Source organism: Phyllobates terribilis, unplaced genomic scaffold, assembly GCF_046119375.1.
Source record: "Phyllobates terribilis strain yellow unplaced genomic scaffold, ASM4611937v1 Scaffold_25__1_contigs__length_18738178, whole genome shotgun sequence".
In the NCBI taxonomy this organism is placed as follows: Eukaryota; Metazoa; Chordata; class Amphibia; order Anura; family Dendrobatidae; genus Phyllobates; species Phyllobates terribilis.
In genome coordinates, this window is record NW_027362785.1 from 12,017,902 (window position 1) to 12,042,945 (window position 25,044).

Genomic DNA, 25,044 nt, shown 5'->3' on the forward strand with positions numbered 1-25,044 from the left:
CCGGCTATAGATTTCACTGTAGTTGATTTAAAATGTTTGATATGAGAAATGTTTTATATACCTGAAGAAAGTTTTATAAAGTTTTAAAAAGTCTTGATAAGAAACATGTAACGTTCAAGTAATGTGCCTCCCATAAAGGGAAGAAAAAGTTTGTTTATGATCTTCTATGTGAATGCATTCAAAATTTTTCTGCATGTCTGAAATACCTTGTTTTTACTCTGTTCCAGCCCGCGGACGTGCTGTGTTTTACCAGGGGGGTATGTGGCGCCCCTGCGGGTTCAGTCGCCACAGAGGTACTGCATCTCACCCAGAGGTGTGGTATCTCACTCTCAGATAAGGATGGAGTACTGCCCGGGACCCACACACCTGCATCTAACACATTCCACTTCAGTAGGGGAAGGGCGAGATTGCTCCTAAGGGAGAGCACAGTCCCTGGTCCCTAGCTAGAGGGTGGAACCATGTAGTGGGTGTGGGTGGAGGACGTAGTTTAGGGGAGAACAGGCAGAAGAAGCGATATAAAAGAGAGGGTGGAACATTCTAGAGAGAGTCTGAGGAGATTGAGTCAGAGGAGGAGTTGGGTTCAGGAGCTCTGCAGGAGCTCTGCTCAGGGAAGCGCGTGCCTGAGTGAGGAGGCCCAGGAGAAGGAGAGGAGGAAGGAACGGGAGCAGAGGGAAGGCTCCAGGAGTGAAGAAGGGCTCTCAGGGGTACGGGCAGTGCTGGAGGCCTCCCGTATGCCCGAATCTACCAGGCGGTGGAGGGATCGAACCGCAGAGGGGACCAGCCCCTAACTAGTGAGAATTACAAAGTTCAAATAGAAACCGGAGGCTTTTGTACTTTCAGGGTGCAGTTGCCACATCCGCACTCAAGTCGCCAAAAAGGTAACCACATAGGATCCAGGGAACTCCAGGTTGCCCAGAAAGATCCTAGGGTACCGGCTTGGGACTCTGTTTGCAAGGCGCAGGGCAGGAAGGGTGAGAGCCAGCGCAGGAAGACGGCTGAGAAGGGCATATAGAACGGGGTCCTGTAAGGCACTCTTGAAATACCTGAGGGTTGGCCGAGCCCCTGCCTGGTGAACGCAGCGTGACGTGGGAAGTTATGATCTGCAGTTGTAACCAGGAGCAATGTGAGAACTGTGAGTAAATCTGGAAGACTGCACCCCACTGTCTCTTTGTATAACTACTGCGCCATCACCACCTACACTACACTGCACCACAACCGCTGCCTCAACATCTACAACATCTACACTGCCCTGGAGCTAAGCTCTACCTGTGGAGAGCTAAACCAACTCTGCTGCACTGACATCAGCTCCAGAGGACCTGCTCCGCAGCGGCGGCTCCATATAGCCACATACCACAGGTGGCGTCACGAACATTTTATATAAAAACTATAAAACCTCTGTAAATCCCCTTTCCAAAATTCCCCTTTTATTGACCGCCCTGGGTCACGGACCGGGTCACCGTCACTGTGACATCTCCCCTAGCAATGACCGGCCTGGCACCGAGTACCCCACGGCCCAGGGGGCGCGTCATAATTATCCTGACTAGAGATGGGCAAACCCGAAAAGTTTTGGGGTCCATACTGAACACCTACTGTTCAGTCCGTGTTCGGGGTGAACACAGACTTCACCAGGAAGTCCATATTGCTGTTTGGGTTCGGGTGTTTCCCGTGCTGTCATCTACATGACAGCACAGGAAACACGGGCTCTGATCAGCGATAACATCATTAGGGCGGGTGAGAATGCTGTGGGATCACATTGTCAGATGTCAGTGTGATCCTGCAGCTGTGACAGTGACTCGTGGGAAAAAAAGCTTACCGTGGGTGACATGCACCAGCTGATGAGACTACTACCCCCATCAGCTGGTGCCTGCTATCAATGTAAATAGCTTTGGCAGGCGCCACTGGATGGGAGCAGTAGCCTCTCATCAGCCGGCGCCTGTGCTGAAAGTAAAAAAAAAAGTTAAAATTAATAAAAAAAACATTCAAATAAGAAAAAAACACATTATACTTACCAACACCTTGTCCCCGATGCCCTCGTCCCCTGAAAAAATAAAAAATAAGAAAACACCATATACTCAACTTGACACCTAATCCCCGATGCCTATGTCACCTGTAATAAAGAAAAATAATAAACAACCATATTCCTCACCTATCTGTTGAAATCCTGAGTGTTCCACGCAGATCTCAATATTAGAAACAGCCACATCGTAAAATATGACCACTCTATTCAGCAGCTGGCAATACACTGACAGTAGCATAATCGCTCCTGCAGTGTATAGGGCTGAGCTGCCGGAAGTGAGGTCACTGGAGTTCATCAGCTGATGAAGCTCCGGTGATCTCACTTACAGCACAACCGCTGCGTGATAAAATTCTCATGCAGCACCAGTACTGTAAGTGAGGTTACCAAGGCTCTTAAGCTGATTGAACTCCAGTGACCTCACTCCTGGCAGCTCAGCACTATACACTGAAACAGGAGTGATTACACTACCGTGTCAGTGTATAGCCTGCTGTCTTGTAAAGCAGTCACATCAGTGACTACTGATGCGACTGTCCTACAAATGATCCAATCGCCGTGGGAAACTCGGGATTTTGTCTTCACATCAGACAGGTGAGGGATATGGTTGTTTTTTATTTTCTGTTTTTTTACAGATGACAATGGCTTTAGTGGATTAGACGTTAGGTAAGTATAACTGCGTTTTTTATTTTTAAATATGTAAAAAACGGTGTGGACTTTTATTTGGGATTAAAAACTTTATTCTTGCCGTGTCTTTATTTCCAAACCTTTACTATTTAGTTTGTAATGGGGGCGTCTTGTAGACACCTCTCCATTATTAACCTTGGTTTCATGTCAGCTGCCAATACAAGGGTGACATGAACCCCAACCCTATTACCCTACTTGCCACCTCACCAGTGCAAGTGGGAAGAGCAAGGCTAAGCGCCAGATTTGGCACATCTTATGGATGCACCATTTCTGGGGCCACTGAGGGCTGATATTATTAGACTCGGAAGTGGCTAGCATCCAAGGGCCCTTCCCTGGCTATTAATATCAGCTCACAGTTGATTTTATGAGTTTACACATAATGTACACTGTGGGTGATGAGGAGAACTCTCACCAATGTCCCCTGTTCACTCTAATCTCAGGGAGACCAGGCGACAATGATGTGAGCTGCACTCAGTACCTGACACTCGGCACTCTGGCATTCAACAGTCCAACACTAGAGCTACCGTGAAACCTGGTGACTTAAACAAGGTCTCACGGTTCAGGGCCACCAGGTCTCCTGGCAGCTGCGAGGCCAAGGAAAACTCATGGGAAACTTTGAGAGACGTTTAATGTTCACTGGAGTTTCCAGCTGCTGGAACACCTGGAGGCTGTGAACTAAGGTGTATTTTACTGTACTTGTTAATAAATAAAAAAATAAATGAAAAAAATGGTGTGGGGTCCCCTGTAATTTTTATAACCAGCAGAGGGAAAGCCGACCACTGGGGGCTGATATTATTAGCCAGGGAAAGGGGCCATTAGCTCAAAATGTTCCCTGGCTATTAATAACAGCTCTCAGCTGTTTGGTTAGCCTTTACTGGCTAGATTACAGGGGGACCCCAGAAAAAAATTGACGGAGGGTCCCCCTATAAATTCTAACCAGTGAAGGCTAGGCAGACAGCTGCAGGCTGATATTAATAGCCAGGGAAGAGGCCTTGGATCCTGGTCCCCTCCGAGGCTATTAACATCAGCTCTCAGCTGCCCCAGAAATGGCGCATCCATAAGATGAGCCAATTCTAGTGCTTAGCCTCCGCTCTTCCCACTTGCCATGGTGCGGTGGCAAGTGGGGTAACAGGGTTGGGGTTCATGTCTGCCTTGTTTTGGCAGCTGACATGAAGCCCAGGTTAGTAATGGAGAGGAGTGTATAAGACACACCCCATTACTAACCCCATAGTAAAATTGTAAGAAAAGACACCAAACACACAGAATAAAGTAATTTATCTGAAATAATTATTTAAGATTCTTAATTAACCAAAAACAATTATACTCACCTAATGCCTAATCCACTGAAGCCCATGTCTCCTGTAACAAAAATAAAATAATAAAGCAACAAAATACTCACCTATCTGACGTGATGAAATAATCCAGATTGTCCCACGGCAATCGGATCATTGATAGAACAGTGACATCAGTGACTACTCTATCCAGCAGTCGGCGATATACTGATAGGGGCATTATCGCTCCTGCAGTGTATAGCGCTGAGCTGCCGTGAGAGAGGTCACTTGAGTTAATCAGCTGATGAACTCCTGTGACCTCACTTATCGCACCTGCGCTGCATGAGAATTTTCTCACACAGCCCTGGTGCCGTGAGGTTTCAGGAGTTCATCAGCTGATGAACTCATGTGACCTCTCTCACGGCAACTCATCTCCAAATGTGGCTGTTCCATCAATGATCCGAACATCGTGGGACAATCTGAATCACGTGGACTAATGCAAGGTAAGGATTATGGTGGCTTATTATTTTTTCTTTATTACAGGTGACAAGGGCACCTGTAATAAGGTGAGTATATGATGTTTTTTTCTTTTTTCTTTTTTTACAGGGGACAAGGACATCGGCGATTAGGTGTAGGTGAGTATAATGTGTTTTTTTTTTTTATTTAAATAATTATTTATTAATTTTAACTTTTATTTACTTTCACTGCACAAGCGCCGGCTGATGTGAGACTACTTTTCTCATCAGAGCTGCTTGCGCTCGCTGTTAACAGAGAAGTAGTCCCATCAGCTGGCGCCTGTGACCCGGGGTAAGCTTTTTACCGCGGGTCACAGTGACAGTTGCGGGATCACGCTGATATCTGACAGCGTGATCACACAGCGCTGTGACCGGCGGTAACATAGTAATTATGTTACCGCAGATCAATTTTCCTGTTTCCCGCACTGTTACACAGATGACAGTGTGGGAAACCAGGGATGTTCGGGTTCGTGCTCGGACTCGCGTGACCGAACATAAACCTTTTTTTGCTGCTCAGGTTTAGTCGACGAACCCGAGCTTCAAAACGTTTGCTCATCTCTACTTTTGACTTGGGTGGGGGGTCTTCTGCTCTTGGGTGGTGGTCTCAGTTTTGGGATCTCTTGCTCTTGGCTGTGGGTTTCCTGGTCTTTGGTGGAGTCTGAGTTGTGGGGTCTCCTGCCCTAGGGTGAGGGTCTCAGTTGTGGGGTATCCTGCTCCTGGCTGTGGGTTCTTTTGAACTTGGGTTGTGATTGCAGTTGGGGGGCTTTTCTTCTCTTGCGTGCGGAACTCCATTGTGGGGGTCTCCTGCTCTTCATTGGGGTTCTTCTGCTCTTTATTGGAGTCTCAATTGTGTAATCTCCTGCTCTTGGATGGGGGTCTCAGTTGTTTGTTCTCCTGCACGTGGGTGTGGCATCTCCTGCTTTGGGGTGAGGGTATCAGTTGTGGGTTCTCATGATCTTGGGTGTGGGTTCTCCTGCTCTTGGGTGTGGATCCCAGTTTTGGAGTCTTCTGCTCTTTCGTGGAGGTTTCCTTTATGGGTCTCCTGCTCTTCGGTGGGGTTCTTCGATGTGGTGATTATTGCCCTACGGTGAGAGTCTCAGATTTGGGGTCCTTTGCTCTTGGCTGTGGGGTCTCCTGCTCTTGGGTGGGAGTCTTATTTGTGGGGTCTATTTCTCTTGGGTGGGAGTCTCAGATGTGGGGTCTCTTGCTCTTGGGTGTGGGTCACCTGCCCTTTGGTTGGGTCTCAGTTTTGGGATTTCCTTTTCTTCGCCTGGGGTCTCCTGCCCTTTGGTGATGTCTCAATTGTGGGGTCTCCTGCTCTTGGCTGGAGGTTTTCTGCTGTTGGATGGGGGTTTCCTGCCCTTTAATGGGATCTCAGTTGTGGGGTCTCCTTCCCTTGGATGGGGGTCTCAGTTGTGGGGTCTCCTGCACTTGGGTGGGGGTCTGAGTTGTGGGATCTCCTGCTCTTGGATGGTAGTCTTAGTTGTGGGGTCTCCTGCTCTTGGGTGAGGGTCTCATTTCTTGAGTTTCCTGCTCTTGGCTATGGTTTCTCCTGACCTTGGGTGGGGATCGCACTTGGGGGTCTCCTGCCCTTCAGTGGGGGTATTTTGCTCTTTGGTGGGGGTCTCAGTTGTGGAGTCTCCTGCTCTTGGGTGGGGGTCTCAGTTTGGGGTTCTCCTGCTCTTGGGTGGAGGTCTCTGTTGTGGGCGCTAATTCTCTTGTGTTTGCGTCTAAGTTGTGGGGGTCCCCTGCTTTTGGCTGGGTTTATCAAGCCTTTGGGTGTGGGTCTGAGTTGTGGCATCTCCTGACTTGGGTGGGGGTCTATGTTGTGGGGTCTCCTGCTCTTTGGTGGGGGTCTCAGTTGTGGGGTCTCCTACTTTTGGCTGTAGGGTCTCTTGTTCTTGGGTGTGGGGTTTCCTGACCTTGGGTGGTGATCACAGTTGAGGGGGTTTTCTTCTCTTAGGGTAAAGGTCTCTATTTTAGGATGCCTTTCTCTTTGTTGGGGGTCTCCTGCCCTTTATTGGGGTCTCAAAGGTGGAGTCTCCTGCTCTTAGGTGGGGGTCTCAGTAGTGGGTTCTCCTGCTCTTGGGTGAAGGTCTCAGTTGTGGGGTCTCCTTCTCTCGGGTGTAAATCTCAGTTGTGGGGTCTCCTGCTCTTGGGTGGGGATCTCAGGTGTGGGGTCTCTTGCTGTAGCGTGTGGAGTCTGCTGCTCTTGGGTGGGAATCTCAGTTGTGGGGTCTCCTGCTTTCGGGTGGGGGTCTCAGTTGTGGAATTTCCTGCTCTTGGGTGGGGCTCTCAGTTGTGGGGTCTCCTACTCTTAGGTTGGGGTCTCTTTCTTTTGAGTGGGGGTCTCCTACCCTTTGGTGGGGTCCCAGTTGAGGAGTCTCCTGCTCTTGGGTGGGGGTCTTAAGTGTGGGATCTTCTGCCATTGGGAGTAGGTCTCAGTTTTGGGGTCTTCTGCTCTTGGGTGGGGGTTTCCTTAATGCGTCTCCTGCTCTTCGGTGTTCTTCATTGTGGGGTCCACTGCTCTTCGGTGGGAGTCTCAGATGTGGGGTCTTCTGCTCTTGGGTATGAGGTCTCAGATGTGGGGACTCCTGCTTTTGAATGGGGTCTCAGTTGTGTAGTCTCCTGCTCTTGGGTCGGGGTCTCTTGCCCTTTTGTGGTGTCTCAGTAGTCGGGTCTCCTGCTCTTGGTTGCGGGGTCTCCTGTTCTTGGGTGTGGGGTTTCCTGACCTTGGGTGGTGATCGCAGTTGAGGGGGTCTTTTTCTCTTGGAAGGGCATCTCTGTTGTAAGGTGTATTGCTCTTTGGTGGGGTCTCCTGTCCTTTATTGGGGTCTCAAATGTGGAGTCTCCTGCCCTTTAGTGGGATCTCAGTTGTGGGGTCTGCAGCTCTTTATGTGGGGTCTCTTGCTCTTGGCTGTGTGTTCTCATACTCTTGGGTGGGGATATCCTACCCTTTGGTGGGGTCTCCTTCCCTTGGGTGGGGGTCTCAGTTGTGGGGTCTCCTGCTCTTGGGTGGGGGTCTCAGTTCTTGAGACTCATGCTCTTGGCTGTGGCTTCTCCTGACCTTGGGTGGGGATCGCAGTTGGGGGTCTCCTGCCCTTCAGTGGGGGTATTTTGCTCTTTGGTGGGGGTCTCAGCTGTGGGGTCTCCTGCTCTTGGGTGGGGGTCTCAGTTTTGGGTTCTCTTGCTCTTGGGTGGAGGTCTCTGTTGTGGGCTCTATTTCTCTTGTGTTTGGGTCTCAGTTGTGGGGGTCTCCTGATCTTGGCAGTGGGGTCTCCTGTTCTTGGGTGTTTTCTGACCTAGGGAGGTGATCACAGTTTGGGGGGTCTTCTCTTGGGTGGGGGTCTTCGTTGTGGGGTACCTTGCTCTTTAGTGGGGGTCTTCTGCTCTTGGGTGGAATTTTTCTGCCCTTTATTGGGGTCTCAAATGTGGAGTCTCCTGCTCTTGGGTAGGGTCTCAGTTGTGGGTTCTCCTGCTCTTGGGTGTGGCATCTACTGCTCTTGGGTGGGGGTCTCAGTTTGTGGGGTCTCTTACTCTTAGGTTGGGGTCTCTTTCTCTTGAGTGGGGAGTCTCCTACCCTTTGGTGGGGTCTCAGTTGAGGGATCTCCTGCTCTTGGGTGGGGGTCTTAGTTGTAGGATCTTCTGCCCTTGGGTGTAGCTCTCAGTTTTGGGTTCTTCTGCTCTTGGGTGGGGGTTTCCCTTATGGGTCTCCTGCTCTTCGGTGGGGTTGTTCGTTATGGGGTCTACTGCTCTTCGGTGGGGGTCTCAGTTGTGGTCTCCTACTTTTGGCTGTGGGTCTCTTGTTCTTGGGTGTGGGGTTTCCTGACCTTGGGTGGTGATCACAGTTGAGGGGGTTTTCTTCTCTTAGGGTAAAGGTCTCTATTTTAGGGTGCATTTCTCTTTGTTATGGGTCTCCTGCCCTTTATTGGGGTCTCAAAGGTGGAGCCTCCTGCTCTTAGGTGGGGTCTCAGTTGTGGGTTCTCCTGCTCTTGGGTGGAGGTCTCGGTTGTGGGGTCTCCTTCTCTTGGGTGGAAATCTCAGTTGTGGGGTCTCCTGCTCTTGGGTGGGGATCTCAGGTGTGGGGTCTCTTGCTGTAGTGTGTGGAGTCTGCTCCTCTTGGGTGGGGATCTCAGTTGTAGGGTTTCCTGCTTTCAGGTGGGGGTCTCAATTGTGGAGCTTCCTGTTCTTGGGTGGGGGTCTCAGTTGTGTGGTTTCCTTCTCTTCGGTGGGTGTCTCAGTTGTGGTGTCTCCTGCTTTTGGGTGGGGATCTCAGTTGTGGGGTCTCCTGCTTTTGGGTGGGGGTCTCAGTTGTAGGTTCTCCTGCTCTTAGGTGGAGGTCTCAGTTGTGAGGTCTCCTGCTCTTGGGTGCGGATCTCAGTTGTGGGGTCTCCTGCTTTTGGGTGGGGGTATCAGTTGTGGAGTTTCCTTCTCTTGGGTGGAAATCTCAGTTGTGGGGTCTCCTGCTCTTGGGTGGGGATCTCAGGTGTGGGGTCTCTTGCTGTAGCATGTGGGATCTCCTACTCTTGGGTGGGGATCTCAGTTGTGGGGTCTCCTGCTTTTGGGTGGGGGTATCAGTTGTGGGGTTTCCTTCTCTTGGGTGGAAATCTCAGTTGTGGGGTCTCCTGCTCTTGGGTGGGGATCTCAGGTGTGGAGTCTGGTCCTCTTGGGTGGGGATCTCAGTTGTAGGGTTTCCTGCTTTCGGGTGGGGGTCTCAGTTGTGGAGCTTCCTGTTCTTGGGTGGGTGTCTCAGTTGTGGGGTTTCCTGCTTTTGGGTGGTGGTCTCAGTTGTGGGTTCCCCTGCTTTTGGGTGGGGGTCTCAGTTATGGGATCTCCTAGTCTTGGGTGGGGATCTCAGGTGTGGAGTCTCCTGCTTTTGGCTGGGGGTCTCAGTTGTAGGTTCTCCTGCTCTTGGGTGCAGATCTCAGGTGTGGGGTCACTTGCTGTAGCGTGTGGGATCTCCTACTCTTGGGTGGTGGTCTCAGTTGTGGGTTCCCCTGCTTTTGGGTGGGGGTCTCAGTTGTGGGATCTCCTAGTCTTGGGTGGTGGTCTCAGTTGTGGGTTCCCCTGCTTTTGGGTGGGGGTCTCAGCTGTAGGTTCTCCTGCTCTTGGGTGCGGATCTCAGGTGTGGGGTCTCTTGCTGTAGCGTGTGGGATCTCCTACTCTTGTGTGGGTGTCTCAGTTGTGGGGTTTCCTGCTTTTGGGTGGTGGTCTCAGTTGTGGGTTCCCCTGCTTTTGGGTGGGGGTTTCAGTTGTGGGATCTCCTAGTCTTGGGTGGGGATCTCAGGTGTGGAGTCTCCTGCTTTTGGCTGGGGGTCTCAGTTGTAGGTTCTCCTGCTCTTGGGTGCGGATCTCAGGTGTGGGGTCTCTTGCTGTAGCGTGTGGGATCTCCTACTCTTGGGTGGGTGTCTCAGTTGTGGGTTCCCCTGCTTTTGGGTGGGGGTCTCAGTTGTGGGATCTCCTAGTCTTGGGTGGTGGTCTCAGTTGTGGGTTCCCCTGCTTTTGGGTGGGGGTCTCAGTTGTGGGATCTCCTAGTCTTGGGTGGGGATCTCAGTTGTAGGGTTTCCTGCTTTTGGCTGGGGGTCTCAGTTGTAGGTTCTCCTGCTCTTGGGTGCGGATCTCAGGTGTGGGGTCTCTTGCTGTAGCGTGTGAGATCTCCTACTCTTGGGTGGAGGTCTCAGTTGTGGGGCTTCCTTCTCTTGTGTGGGTGTCTCAGTTGTGGGGTCTCCTACTATTGGGTGGGGTGTCCTGCTCTTGGATGGGGGTCTCCTGACTAGGCTGGGGGTATCCTCTGTGGGCGGATGCCTCCCCCTGTACAGCGTGCAGGGCGGGGGAGCGCTGGAGCTGCAGGAGACGAGCTGTCAGGCGGCGGCTCGGGTCATTCTGCCGGAGAGTCTGCAGAGCGCGGGCGGACGGAGGCTGCGGCTCCTCCACACATCACCGGCAGCTGCGGCGGGACGCAGAGGAGCCGGGCGGCGGGACGCAGAGCCCGGCCGCAGAAGCCGGCAACTTCTGACCAGAGGATGAGATCCCCTGCACGGATCAGCAGTCTGCAGGTGGAGCAGAGCCAGGGGGGATCCCCTACAGAGATCAGCAGCCTGCAGGTGGAGCAGAACTATGGGGGATCCCCTACAGAGATCAGCAGCATGCAGGTGGAGCAGAACTATGAGGGATCCCCTGCAGAGGTCAGCAGTCTGCAGGTGGAGCAGAACTATGGGGGATCCCCTACAGAGATCAGCAGTCCGCAGGTGGAGCAGAACTATGGGGGATCCCCTGCAGAGGTCAGCAGTCCGCAGGTGGAGCAGAACTATGGGGGATCCCCTGCAGAGGTCAGCAGTCCGCAGGTGGAGCAGAACTATGGGGGATCCCCTGCAGAGGTCAGCAGTCCGCCGCTGGAGCAGAACTATGGGGGATCCCCTGCAGAGGTCAGCAGTCCGCCGCTGGAGCAGAACTATGGGGGATCCCCTGCAGAGGTCAGCAGTCCGCAGGTGGAGCAAAAAGAGAGGGGTCTTTCTCCAAGCTCTTCCCCCACTGAGGTCAGCGGTCAGGATGGCAGTACTCCCCAGTGCTGCTCAGCAGTGATCGGTTGCTCCCCAGTAGTAGTTAGCGCACCCCAGGTGAAGCAAGATGGCAGCGCCCCCCGGTTTTACTCTGTATTGGTTGGATGCTCCCCGGCAGTGGATGGTCACTTCCCAGCAGTGGTCGGTTGTTCCCCGGCAGTGATCGGTTGCTCCCCAGCAGCAGCTGGTTGCTCCCCAGCAGTGGTCGGTTGCTCCCCAGCAGCAGCTGGTTTCTCCCCAACAGTGGTGGGTTGCTCCCCAGCTGTGGTCGGTTACTCCCCTGCAGTGGATGGTCGCTCCCCAGCATTGGATTGTCGCTCCGCAGCAGTGGATGGTCGCTTCTCAGCAGTGGTCGGTTGCTCCCCAGCAGCGGATGGTCGATCCCCAGCAGTGGTCGGTCGCTCCCCGGCAGTGGATGGTCACTTCCCAGCGGTGGTCGGTTGTTCCCCAGCAGCAGCTGGCTGCTCCCTTGCAGTGGTCGGTTGCTCCCCAGCAGCGGATGGTCGCTCCCCGGCAGTGGATTGTCGCTCCCCAGCATTGGATGGTCGCTCCCCGGCAGTGGATTGTCACTCCCCGGAATTGGATTGTCGCTCCCCGGCAGTGGTCGGTTGCGCCCCAGCAGTGGTCGGTTGCGCCCCAGCAGTGGATGGTCGCTCCCCAGCAGTGGTCGGTCGCTCCCCAGCAGTGGTCGGCTGCTCCCCAGCAGCGGAGGGTCGCTCCCCAGCAGTGGTCGGCTGCTCCCCAGCAGTGGTCGGCTGCTCCCCTGCAGTGATGAGTTGCTCTCAGGCGGAGCACATTGAAGTTTTGGAGTCTGAGGATGTGGCACCTGCGGCCGCGGTAAGTCGCATTTTCTGCCTCCTAATCGGATGTTCCTTCTTTAGCGCTAAGTTTAGCTGTGGGGGGATTACCTGAAAACGCCCCCCCGACCCCTGGACAATTAACCCTTATGAGTCCGGGAGGACATCTGTAACCAGGGACCTGGAAATGGAGGTCCGTTATATGATCATTATTAGATTACCCCTATGAGAGCCCCATCACCACTGTCTCGAATGTACTGATAGGGAACGTACCTCTGAGCAGAGACCCCCTAAACATAGGAGACCCCGTACACTGATAGACGTCACACCGGAGACCCCCGTGCACTGATAGACGTCACACACACCAGAGACCCCCTACACTGATAGATGTCACACACACCAGAGACCCCCTACATTGATAGATGTCACACACACCAGAGACCCCCTACACTGATAGATGTCACACACACCAGAGACCCCCGTACACTGATAGATGTCACACACACCAGAGACCCCCGTACACTGATAGACTTCACACACACCAGAGACCCCCTACACTGATAGACGTCACACCGGAGACCCCCGTGCACTGATAGACGTCACACACACCAGAGACCCCCTACACTGATAGATGTCACACACACCAGAGACCCCCTACATTGATAGATGTCACACACACCAGAGACCCCTACACTGATAGATGTCACACACACCAGAGACCCCCGTACACTGATAGATGTCACACACACCAGAGACCCCCTACACTGATAGACGTCACACACACCAGAGACCCCCTGCACTGATAGACGTCACACACACCAGAGACCCCCTACACTGATAGATGTCACACACACCAGAGACCCCCTACACTGATAGACGTCACACACACCAGAGACCCCCTACACTGATAGATGTCACACACACCAGAGACCCCCTACACTGATAGATGTCACACACACCAGAGACCCCCGTACACTGATAGATGTCACACACACCAGAGACCCCCTACACTGATAGATGTCACACACACCAGAGACCCCCGTACACTGATAGATGTCACACACACCAGAGACCCCCGTACACTGATAGACTTCACACACACCAGAGACCCCCTACACTGATAGACGTCACACACACCAGAGACCCCCTACACTGATAGACGTCACACACACTGATAGATGTCACACACACTGGAGACCCCCGTACACTGATAGACGTCACACACACACCAGAGACCCCCTACATTGATAGACGTCACACACACTGATAGATGTCACACACACCAGAGACCCCCTACATTGATAGATGTCACACACACCAGAGACCCCCTACACTGATAGATGTCACACACACCAGAGACCCCCGTACACTGATAGATGTCACACACACCAGAGACCCCCGTACACTGATAGACTTCACACACACCAGAGACCCCCTGCACTGATAGACGTCACACACACCAGAGACCCCCTACACTGATAGACGTCACACACACCAGAGACCCCCTACATTGATAGACGTCACACACACTGATAGATGTCACACACACCGGAGACCCCCGTACACTGATAAACGTCACACAGACCAGAGACCCCCTACACTGATAGACGTCACACACACCAGAGACCCCCTACATTGATAGATGTCACACACACTAGAGACCCTCTACACTGATAGATGTCACACACACCAGAGTCCCCCGTACACTGATAGACTTCTCACACACCAGAGACCCCCTACACTGATAGACGTCACACACACCAGAGACCCCCTGCACTGATAGACGTCACACACACCAGAGACCCCCTACACTGATAGACGTCACACACACCAGAGACCCCCTACACTGATAGACGTCACACACACACCAGAGACCCCCTACATTGATAGACGTCACACACACTGATAGATGTCACACACACTGGAGACCCCCGTACACTGATAGACGTCACATACACACCAGAGACCCCCTACATTGATAGACGTCACACACACTGATAGATGTCACACACACCGGAGACCCCCGTACACTGATAAACGTCACACACACCAGAGACCCCCTACACTGATAGACGTCACACACACCAGAGACCCCCTACATTGATAGGTGTCACACACACTGATAGATGTCACACACACTGGAGACCCCCGTACACTGATAGACGTCACACACACACCAAAGACCCCCTACATTGATAGACGTCACACACACCAGAGACCCCCTACATTGATAGACGTCACACACACTGATAGATGTCACACACACCGGAGACCCCCGTACACTGATAAACGTCACAAACACCAGAGACCCCCTACACTGATAGACGTCACACACACCGGAGACCTCCTTACACTGATAAACGTCACACACACCAGAGACCCCCTACACTGATAGACGTCACACACACCAGAGACCCCCTACACTGATAGACATCACACACCGGAGACCCTCGTACACTGATAGACGTCGCATGCAGGAAATCCCCGTACACTGACAGATGACCTGTATCCATCATGTAGCTGACTACCTGTAACTGTGTCCGTCGACCTGTATCCATCGTGTGTCCGACGACCTGTGTCCATCGTGTGTCCGACGACCTGTGTCCATCGTGTGTCCGACGACCTGTATCCATCGTGTGTCCGACGACCTGTGTCCGACGACCTGTATCCATCGTGTGTCCGACGACCTGTATCCATCGTGTGTCCGACGACCTGTGTCCATCGTGTGTCCGACTACCTGTATCCATCGTGTGTCTGACGACCTGTATGCATCGTGTGTCCGACGACCTGTGTCCATCGTGTGTCCGACGACCTGTGTCCATCGTGTGTCCGACGACCTGTGTCCATCGTGTGTCCGACGACCTGTGTCCATCGTGTGTCCGACGACCTGTGTCCATCGTGTGTCCGACGACCTGTGTCCATCGTGTGTCCGACGACCTGTGTCCATCGTGTGTCCGACGACCTGTGTCCATCGTGTGTCCGACGACCTGTGTCCATCATGTGTCCGACGACCTGTATCCATCGTGTGTCCGACGACCTGTATGCATCGTGTGTCCGACGACCTGTGTCCATCGTGTGTCCGACGACCTGTGTCCGAAGACCTGTGTCCATCGTGTGTTCGACGACCTGTGTCCATCGTGTGTCCGACGACCTGTATCCATCGTGTGTCCGACGACCTGTATCCATCGTGTGTCCGACGACCTGTATCCATCGTGTGTCCGACGACCTGTATCCATCGTGTGTCCGACGACATGTATCCATCGTGTGTCCGACGACCTGTATCCATCGTGTGTCCGACGACCTGTGTCCATCGTGTGTCCGTCGACCTGTATCCATCGTGTGTCCGTCGACCTGTATCCATCGTGTGTCCGTCGACCTGTATCCATCGTGTCCGACGACCTGTATCCATCGTGTGTCCGACGACCTGTATCCATCGTGTGTCCGACGACCTGTATCCATCGTGTGTCCGACGACCTGTGTCCAATGAATTTTATACATCATGAATCCGACTACTTGTAACTATTATGAATCCGACAACCTATATCCATCATGTGTCTTATGACCTCTAACTATCATGTATTCAAAGACCTGTAACTATCATGTGTCCGTATCATCATGTGTCTGACAACCAGTATCCATTGTGTATCCGACGACCTGAATCCATCATGTGTCCCACGACCTGTATCCATCACGTGTCCCGCGACCTGTATCCATCATGTATCTCATGACCCACGACCTGTATCCATCATGTATCCCACGACCTGTATCCATCATGTATCTCACGACCCATGACCTGTTTCCATCATATATCTCAAGACACACGACCTGTATCCATCATGTATCCCACAACCTGTATCCATCATGTATCTCACGACCCATGACCTGTATCCATCATGTATCTCACGACCCCTGACCTGTATCCATCATGTATTTCACGACCCACAACCTGTATCCATCATGTGTCCCGCGACCTGTATCTGTCATGTATCTCACAACCTGTATCCATCATGTATCCGACGACCTGTAACTATTATGTAGCCTGTGTCCATCGTGTATCCGACGACCTGTGTCCATCGTGTGTCCGACGACCTGTGTCCATCGTGTGTCCGACGACCTGTGTCCATCGTGTGTCCGACGACCTGTGTCCATCGTGTGTCCGACGACCTGTGTCCATCGTGTGTCCGACGACCTGTGTCCATCGTGTGTCCGACGACCTGTGTCCATCGTGTGTCCGACGACCTGTGTCCATCGTGTGTCCGACGACCTGTATCCATCGTGTGTCCGACGACCTGTGTCCATCGTGTGTCCGACGACCTGTGTCCATCGTGTGTCCGACGACCTGTGTCCATCATGTATCTCACGACCCATGACCTGTTTCCATCATGTATCTCAAGACCCACGACCTGTATCCATCATGTATCCCATAACCTGTATCCATCATGTATCTCACGACCCATGACCTGTATCCATCATGTATTTCACGACCCACAACCTGTATCCGTCATGTGTCCCGCGACCTGTATCTATCATGTATCTCACAACCTGTATCCATCATGTGTCCCGCGACCTGTATCCATCATGTATCCGATGACCTGTAACTATTATGTAGCCTGTATCCATCGAGTGTCCGACCACCTGTGTCCGATGAATTGTATACATCATGAATCTGACTACCTGTAACTATCATGTATCCGACTACCTGTATCCATCATGTCTTAAGACCTGTATCAATCATGTATCTGATTACCTGTATGCCTCATGTATCTCACGACCCACGACCTGTATCCATCATGTGTCCAGCGACCTGTATCCATCATGCGTCCCGCGACCTGTATCCATCATGTGTCCCGCGACCTGTAGCCATCATGTGTCCCGCGACTCACGACCTGTATCCATCATGTGTCCCAAGACCCGTATTCATCATGTGTCCCGCGACTCACGACCCGTATTCATCATGTGTCCCGCGACTCACGACCCGTATCTATCATGTGTCCCGCGACTCACGACCTGTATCCATCATATGTCCCGCGACCTGTATCCATCATGTATCTCATGACCCGTGACCTGTATCCATCATGTATCTCACGACCTGTATCCATCATATGTCCTGCGACCTGTATCCATCATGTATCTCATGACCCGTGACCTGTATCCATCATGTGTCCCACCACCTGTATCCATCATGTATCTCACGACCTGTATCCATCATGTATCTCATGACCCGTGACCTGTATCCATCATGTATCCCGCGACCTGTATCCATCATGTATCTCATGACCCGTGACCTGTATCCATCATGTATCTCACGACCTGTATCCATCATATGTCCCGTGACCTGTATCCATCATGTATCTCATGACCCGTGACCTGTATCCATCATGTGTCCCACCATCTGTATCCATCATGTATCCCGCGGCCTGTATCCATCATGTATCTCATGACCCGTGACCTGTATCCATCATGTATCTCATGACCTGTACCCATCATATGTCCCGTGACCTGTATCCATTATGTGTCCCACCACCTGTATCCATCATGTATCTCACGACCTGTATCCATCATGTATCTCATGACTCGTGACCTGTATCCATCGTGTGTCCCACCACCTGTATCCATCATGTATCCCGCGACCTGTATCCATCATGTATCTCATGACCCATGACCTGTATCCATCAGGTGTCCGACCACCTGTATCCATCATATATCCCGCGACCTGTATCCATCATGTATCTCATGACCCGTGACCTGTATCCATCATGTATCTCATGACCCGTGACCTGTATCCATCATGTGTCCCACCACCTGTATCCATCATGTATCTCACGACCTGTATCCATCATGTATCTCATGACTCGTGACCTGTATCCATCGTGTGTCCCACCACCTGTATCCATCATGTATCCCGCGACCTGTATCCATCATGTATCTCATGACCCGTGACCTGTATCCATCATGTATCTCACGACCTGTATCCATATGTCCCGCGACCTGTATCCATCATGTATCTCATGATCCGTGACCTGTATCCAACATGTATCTCACGACCTGTATCCATCATATGTCCCGCGACCTGTATCCAGCATGTATCTCATGACCCGTATATAGTCTCCCGTACTCGCGGTGACGTCACTCCGGTATATAGTCTCCCGTACTCGCGGTGACGTCACTCCGGTATTTAGTCTCCCGTACTCGCGGTGACGTCACTCCGGTATATAGTCTCCTGTACTCGCGGTGACGTCACTCCGGTATATAGTCTCCCGTAAGCGCGGTGACGTCACTCCGGTATATAGTCTCCCGTACTCGCGGTGACGTCACTCCGGTATATAGTCTCCTGTACTCACGGTGACGTCACTCCAGTATATAGTCTCCTGTACTCGCGGTGACGTCACTCCGGTATATAGTCTCCTGTACTCGCGGTGACATCACTCCGGTATATAGTCTCCCGTAAGCGCGGTGACGTCTCTCCTGTATATAGTCTCCTGTACTCGCGGTGATGTCACTCCAGTATATAGTCTCCTGTACTCGCTGTGACGTCACTCCAGTATATAGTCTCCCGTAAGCGCGGTGACGTCTCTCCTGTATATAGTCTCCCGTACTCGCGGTGATGTCACTCCAGTATATAGTCTCCTGTACTCGCTGTGACGTCACTCCGGTATATAGTCTCCTGTACTCGTGGTGACGTCACTCCAGTATATAGTCTCCCGTAAGCGCGGTGACGTCACTCCTGTATATAGTCTCCCGTACTCGCGGTGACGTCACTCCTGTATATAGTCTCCTGTACTCGCTGTGACGTCACTCCGGTATATAGTCTCCTGTACTCGCGGTGACGTCACTCCAGTATATAGTCTCCCGTAAGCGCGGTGACGTCACTCCTGTATATAGTCTCCCGTACTCGCGGTGACGTCACTCCGGTATATAGTCTCCTGTACTCGCGGTGACGTCACTCCGGTATATAGTCTCCTGTACTCGCTGTGACGTCACTCCGGTATATAGACTCTTGTACTCGCTGTGACGTCACTCCGGTATATAGTCTCCTGTACTCGCGGTGACGTCACTCCGGTATATAGTCTCCTGTACTCGCGGTGACATCACTCCGGTATATAGTCTCCTGTACTCGCGGTGACATCACTCCAGTATATAGTCTCCCGTACGCATAATAACGTCACTCCGGTATATAGTCTCCCGTACTCGCGGTGACGTCACTCCGGTATATAGTCTCCTGTACTCGCGGTGACGTCACTCCGGTATATAGTCTCCTGCACTCGCGGTGACGTCACTCCGGTATATAGTCTCCTGTACTCACGGTGACATCACTCCGGTATATAGTCTCCTGTACTCGCGGTGACATCACTCCAGTATATAGTCTCCCGTACTCGCGGTGACGTCACTCCGGTATATAGTCTCCCGTACTCGCAGTGACGTCACTCCGGTATATAGTCTCCTGTACTCGCGGTGACGTCACTCCGGTATATAGTCTCCTGTACTCGCGGTGACGTCACTCCGGTATATAGTCTCCCGTACGCATAATAACGTCACTCCGGTATATAGTCTCCCGTACTCGCGGTGACGTCACTCCGGTATATAGTCTCCTGTACTCGCGGTGACGTCACTCCGGTATATAGTCTCCTGTACTCGCGGTGACGTCACTCCGGTATATAGTCTCCCGTACTCGCGGTGACATCACTCCGGTATATAGTCTCCTGTACTCGTGGTGACGTCACTCCGGTATATAGTCTCCTGTACTAGCGGTGACATCACTCCGGTATATAGTCTCCTGTAATCGCGGTGACGTCACTCCAGTATATAGTCTCCCGTAAGCGCGGTGACGTCTCTCCTCTATATAGTCTCCCGTACTCGCGGTGATGTCACTCCAGTATATAGTCTCCTGTACTCGCTGTGACGTCACTCCGGTATATAGTCTCCTGTACTCGTGGTGACGTCACTCCAGTATATAGTCTCCCGTAAGCGCGGTGACGTCACTCCTGTATATAGTCTCCCGTACTCGCGGTGACGTCACTCCTGTATATAGTCTCCTGTACTCGCTGTGACGTCACTCCGGTATATAGTCTCCTGTACTCGCGGTGACGTCACTCCAGTATATAGTCTCCCGTAAGCGCGGTGACGTCACTCCTGTATATAGTCTCCCGTACTCGCGGTGACGTCACTCCTGTATATAGTCTCCTGTACTCGCTGTGACGTCACTCCGGTATATAGTCTCCTGTACTCGCGGTGACGTCACTCCAGTATATAGTCTCCCGTAAGCGCGGTGACGTCACTCCTGTATATAGTCTCCCGTACTCGCGGTGACGTCACTCCGGTATATAGTCTCCTGTACTCGCGGTGACGTCACTCCGGTATATAGTCTCCTGTACTCGCTGTGACGTCACTCCGGTATATAGACTCTTGTACTCGCTGTGACGTCACTCCGGTATATAGTCTCCTGTACTCACGGTGACGTCACTCCGGTATATAGTCTCCTGTACTCGCGGTGACATCACTCCGGTATATAGTCTCCTGTACTCGCGGTGACATCACTCCAGTATATAGTCTCCCGTACGCATAATAACGTCACTCCGGTATATAGTCTCCCGTACTCGCGGTGACGTCACTCCGGTATATAGTCTCCTGTACTCGCGGTGACGTCACTCCGGTATATAGTCTCCTGCACTCGCGGTGACGTCACTCCGGTATATAGTCTCCTGTACTCACGGTGACATCACTCCGGTATATAGTCTCCTGTACTCGCGGTGACATCACTCCAGTATATAGTCTCCCGTACTCGCGGTGACGTCACTCCGGTATATAGTCTCCCGTACTCGCAGTGACGTCACTCCGGTATATAGTCTCCTGTACTCGCGCTGACGTCACTCCGGTATATAGTCTCCTGTACTCGCGGTGACGTCACTCCGGTATATAGTCTCCCGTACGCATAATAACGTCACTCCGGTATATAGTCTCCCGTACTCGCGGTGACGTCACTCCGGTATATAGTCTCCTGTACTCGCGGTGACGTCACTCCGGTATATAGTCTCCTGTACTCGCGGTGACGTCACTCCGGTATATAGTCTCCCGTACTCGCGGTGACATCACTCCGGTATATAGTCTCCTGTACTCGTGGTGACGTCACTCCGGTATATAGTCTCCTGTACTAGCGGTGACATCACTCCGGTATATAGTCTCCTGTACTCGCGGTGACGTCACTCCGGTATATAGTCTCCTGTACTCGCGGTGACGTCACTCCGGTATATAGTCTCCTGTACTCGCGGTGACGTCACTCCGGTATATAGTCTCCTGTACTCGCGGTGACGTCACTCCGGTATATAGTCTCCCGTACTCGCGGTGACATCACTACGGTATATAGTCTCCTGTACTCGCGGTGACATCACTCCGGTATATAGTCTCCTGTACTCGCGGTGACATCACTCCAGTATATAGTCTCCTGTACTCGCGGTGACATCACTCCAGTATATAGTCTCCTGTACTCGCGGTGACGTCACTCCGGTATATAGTCTCCTGTACTCTGGGGGTGACAGGATGCGACGCTCTGGGGGTGACAGGATGCGAAGCTCGGGGGGTGACAGGATGCGACGCTCTGGGGGTGACAGGATGCGACGCTCTGGGGGTGACAGGATGCGACGCTCTGGGGGTGACAGGATGCGACTCTCTGGGGGGTGACAGGATGCGACGCTCTGGGGGAGACAGGATGCGATGCTCTGGGGGGTGACAGGATGCGACGCTCTGGGGGTGACAGGATGCGACGCTCTGGGGGTGACAGGATGCGACGCTCTGGGGGTGACAGGATGCGACGCTCTGGAGGTGACAGGATGCGACGCTCTGGGGGTGACAGGATGCGACGCTCTGGGGGTGACAGGATGCGAGGCTCTGGGGGTGACAGGATGCGACGCTCTGGGGGTGACAGGATGCTCTGTGCTGAGGGTGACAGGATGCGACGCTCTGGGGGTGACAGGATGCGACGCTCTGAGGGTGACAGGATGCGACGCTCTGGGGGTGACAGGATGCGACGCTCTGAGGGTGACAGGATGCGACGCTCTGGGGGTGACAGGATGCGACGCTCTGGGGGTGACAGGATGCGACGCTCTGGGCGAGACAGGATGCGATGCTCTGCTGAGTGTGGCTGCTCCTGCACCCTCCTCCCTCAGGCACAGTACATTGCAGACTATTCTTACCTCTGAGAAATTATCGGGCAGATTCCTCGACTTGTGATGATGAGACATCAGGCTCTGCAGCTCCCCTCCCCCCATACCTCTACTATTCTGATATACGGGGGTGTCATTCTTCCCATATCAGTGCGGGGGAAGGGACACGTGCTGCTTGTTGACACTAAGCTGCCGGTGTGATGTGCTGCAGAACCAGTGACTGATGATCTAATGTGTGAGCATCTGCAGAGACTTGCGCCTCCTGCTCAGATCAGTTACCGTGTGCCCAGCGCTGCCGCTACTGGAATACCTGTCCTCAATGATGTAATCACCTGTCTGCAACGACTGTCACCACCTGTCCGCAATGACTGTCACCACCTGTCCTCAACGACTGTCACCACCTGTCCTCAATGATATAATCACCTGTCCTCAACGACTGTCACCACCTGTCCTCAATGATGTAATCACCTGTCTGCAACGACTGTCACCACCTGTCCTCAACGACTATCACCACCTGTCCTCAATGACTGTCACCACCTGTCCTCAATGATGTAATCACCTGTCTGCAATGACTGTCACCACCTGTCCTCAACGACTGTCACCACCTGTCCTCAACGACTGTCACCACCTGTCCTCAATGATATAATCACCTGTCCTCAACGACTGTCACCACCTGTCCTCAATGATGTAATCACCTGTCTGCAACGACTGTCACTACCTGTCCTCAACGACTGTCACCACCTGTCCTCAACGACTGTCACCACCTGTCCTCAATGATATAATCACCTGTCCTCAACGACTGTCACCACCTGTCCTCAATGATGTAATCACCTGTCTGCAACGACTGTCACCACCTGTCCTCAACGTCTATCACCACCTGTCCTCAATGACTGTCACCACCTGTCCTCAATGATGTAATCACCTGTCTGCAACGACTGTCACCACCTGTCCTCAATGATATAATCACCTGTCCTCAACGACTGTCACCACCTGTCCTCAATGATGTAATCACCTGTCTGCAACGACTGTCACCACCTGTCCTCAATGATGTAATCACCTGTCCGCAACGACTGTCACCACCTGTCCTCAACGACTGTCACCACCTGATCTCAATGACTGTCACCACCTGTCCTCAATGATATAATCACCTGTCCTCAACGACTGTCACCACCTGACCTCAACGACTGTCACCACCTGTCCTCAACGACTGTCACCACCTGAGCTCAACAACTGTCACCACCTGTCCTCAACGACTGTCACCACCTGTCCTCAACGACTGTCATCACCTGACCTCAACAACTGTCACCACCTGACCTCAACGACTGTCACCACCTGTCCTCAATGATGTAATCACCTGTCCTCAACGACTGTCACCACCTGTACTCAACGACTGTCACCATCTGTCTTCAACGACTGTCACCACCTGTCCTCAACGACTGTCACCACCTGTCCTCAATGATGTAATCACTTGTCTGCAACGACTGTCACCACCTGTCCGCAACGACTGTCACCACCTGTCCGCAATGACTGTCACCCCCTGTCCGCAACGACTGTCACCACCTGTCCTCAATGATGTAATCACCTGTCCTCAACGACTGTCACCACCTGTCCTCAATGACTGTCACCACCTGTCCTCAATGACTGTCACCACCTGACCTCAATGACTGTCACCACCTGTCCTCAATGACTGTCACCACCTGACCTCAACGACTGTCACCACCTGATCTCAATGACTGTCACCACCTGACCTCAATGACTGTCACCACCTGACCTCAATGACTGTCACCACTTGTCCTCAATGACTGTCACCACCTGACCTCAACGACTGTCACCACCTGATCTCAATGACTGTCACCACCTGTCCTCAATGATATAATCACCTGTCCTCAACGACTGCCACCACCTGACCTCAATGACTGTCACCACCTGTCCTCAACGACTGTCACCACCTGTCCTCAACGACTGTCACCACCTGACCTCAATGACTGTCACCACCTGTCCTCAATGATGTAATCACCTGTCCTCAACGACTGTCACCACCTGTCATCAACGACTGTCATCACCTGACCTCAACGACTGTCACCACCTGTCCTCAATGATGTAATCACCTGTCCTCAACAACTGTCACCACCTGTACTCAACGACTGTCACCACCTGTCCTCAACGACTGTCACCACCTGTCCTCAATTATGTAATCACCTGTCCTCAACGACTGTCACCACCTGTCCTCAATGATGTAATCACTTGTCTGCAACGACTGTCACCACCTGTCCTCAATGACTGTCAGCACCTGTCCTCAATGACTGTACCACCTGTCCTCAACGACTGTCAGCACCTGTCCTCAACGACTGTCAGCACCTGTCCTCAACGACTGTCAGCACCTGTCCACAACGACTGTCACCATCTGTCCTCAACGACTGTGTCACCACCTGTAGTCAACTATGTCACCACCTGTCCTCAATGATGTAATCACCTGTCTGCAACGACTGTCACCACCTGTCCTCAATGACTGTCACCACCTGTCCTCAATGACTGTCACCACCTGTCCTCAATGACTGTCACCATCTGTCCTCAACGACTGTGTCACCACCTGTAGTCAACTATGTCACCACCTGTCCGCAACGACTGTCACCACCTGTCCGCAACGACCGTCACCACCTGTCCGCAACGACTGTCACCACCTGTCCTCGACTATGTGACCAACTGTCCGCAACGACTGTCACCACCTGTCCGCAACGACTGTCACCACCTGTCTGCAATGACTGTCACCAATGACTGTTACCATGTGACTTCAATGACTATGTCACCACCTGTCCGCAACGACTGTCACCACCTGTCCTCGACTATGTGACCAACTGTCCGCAACAACTGTCACCACCTGTCCGCAACGACTGTCACCACCTGTCCTCAACGACTGTTACCATGTGACTTCAATGACTTTGTCACCACCTGTCCGCAACAACTGTCGCCACCTGTCCGCTACGACTGTCACCACCTGACTGCAACGACTATGTCACCACCTGTACTCAACTATGTGACCACCTGT

The 25,044-nt window shown here is 52.5% G+C and overlaps 1 protein-coding gene across 1 annotated transcript in view; it reads left to right on the top strand.

Moving 5' to 3' along the window:
* The first annotated feature begins 10,248 nt into the window (after positions 1 to 10,248).
* Positions 10,249 to 25,044, top strand: part of LOC141176374 (uncharacterized) — a 53,976-nt gene continuing 39,180 nt past the window's right edge. The window contains exon 1 of the mRNA XM_073660335.1: positions 10,249 to 11,881. Coding sequence (XP_073516436.1) covers positions 10,286 to 11,881 — 1,596 coding nt within the window. The 5' untranslated portion in view covers positions 10,249 to 10,285. The remainder of the gene's footprint in view (positions 11,882 to 25,044) is intronic.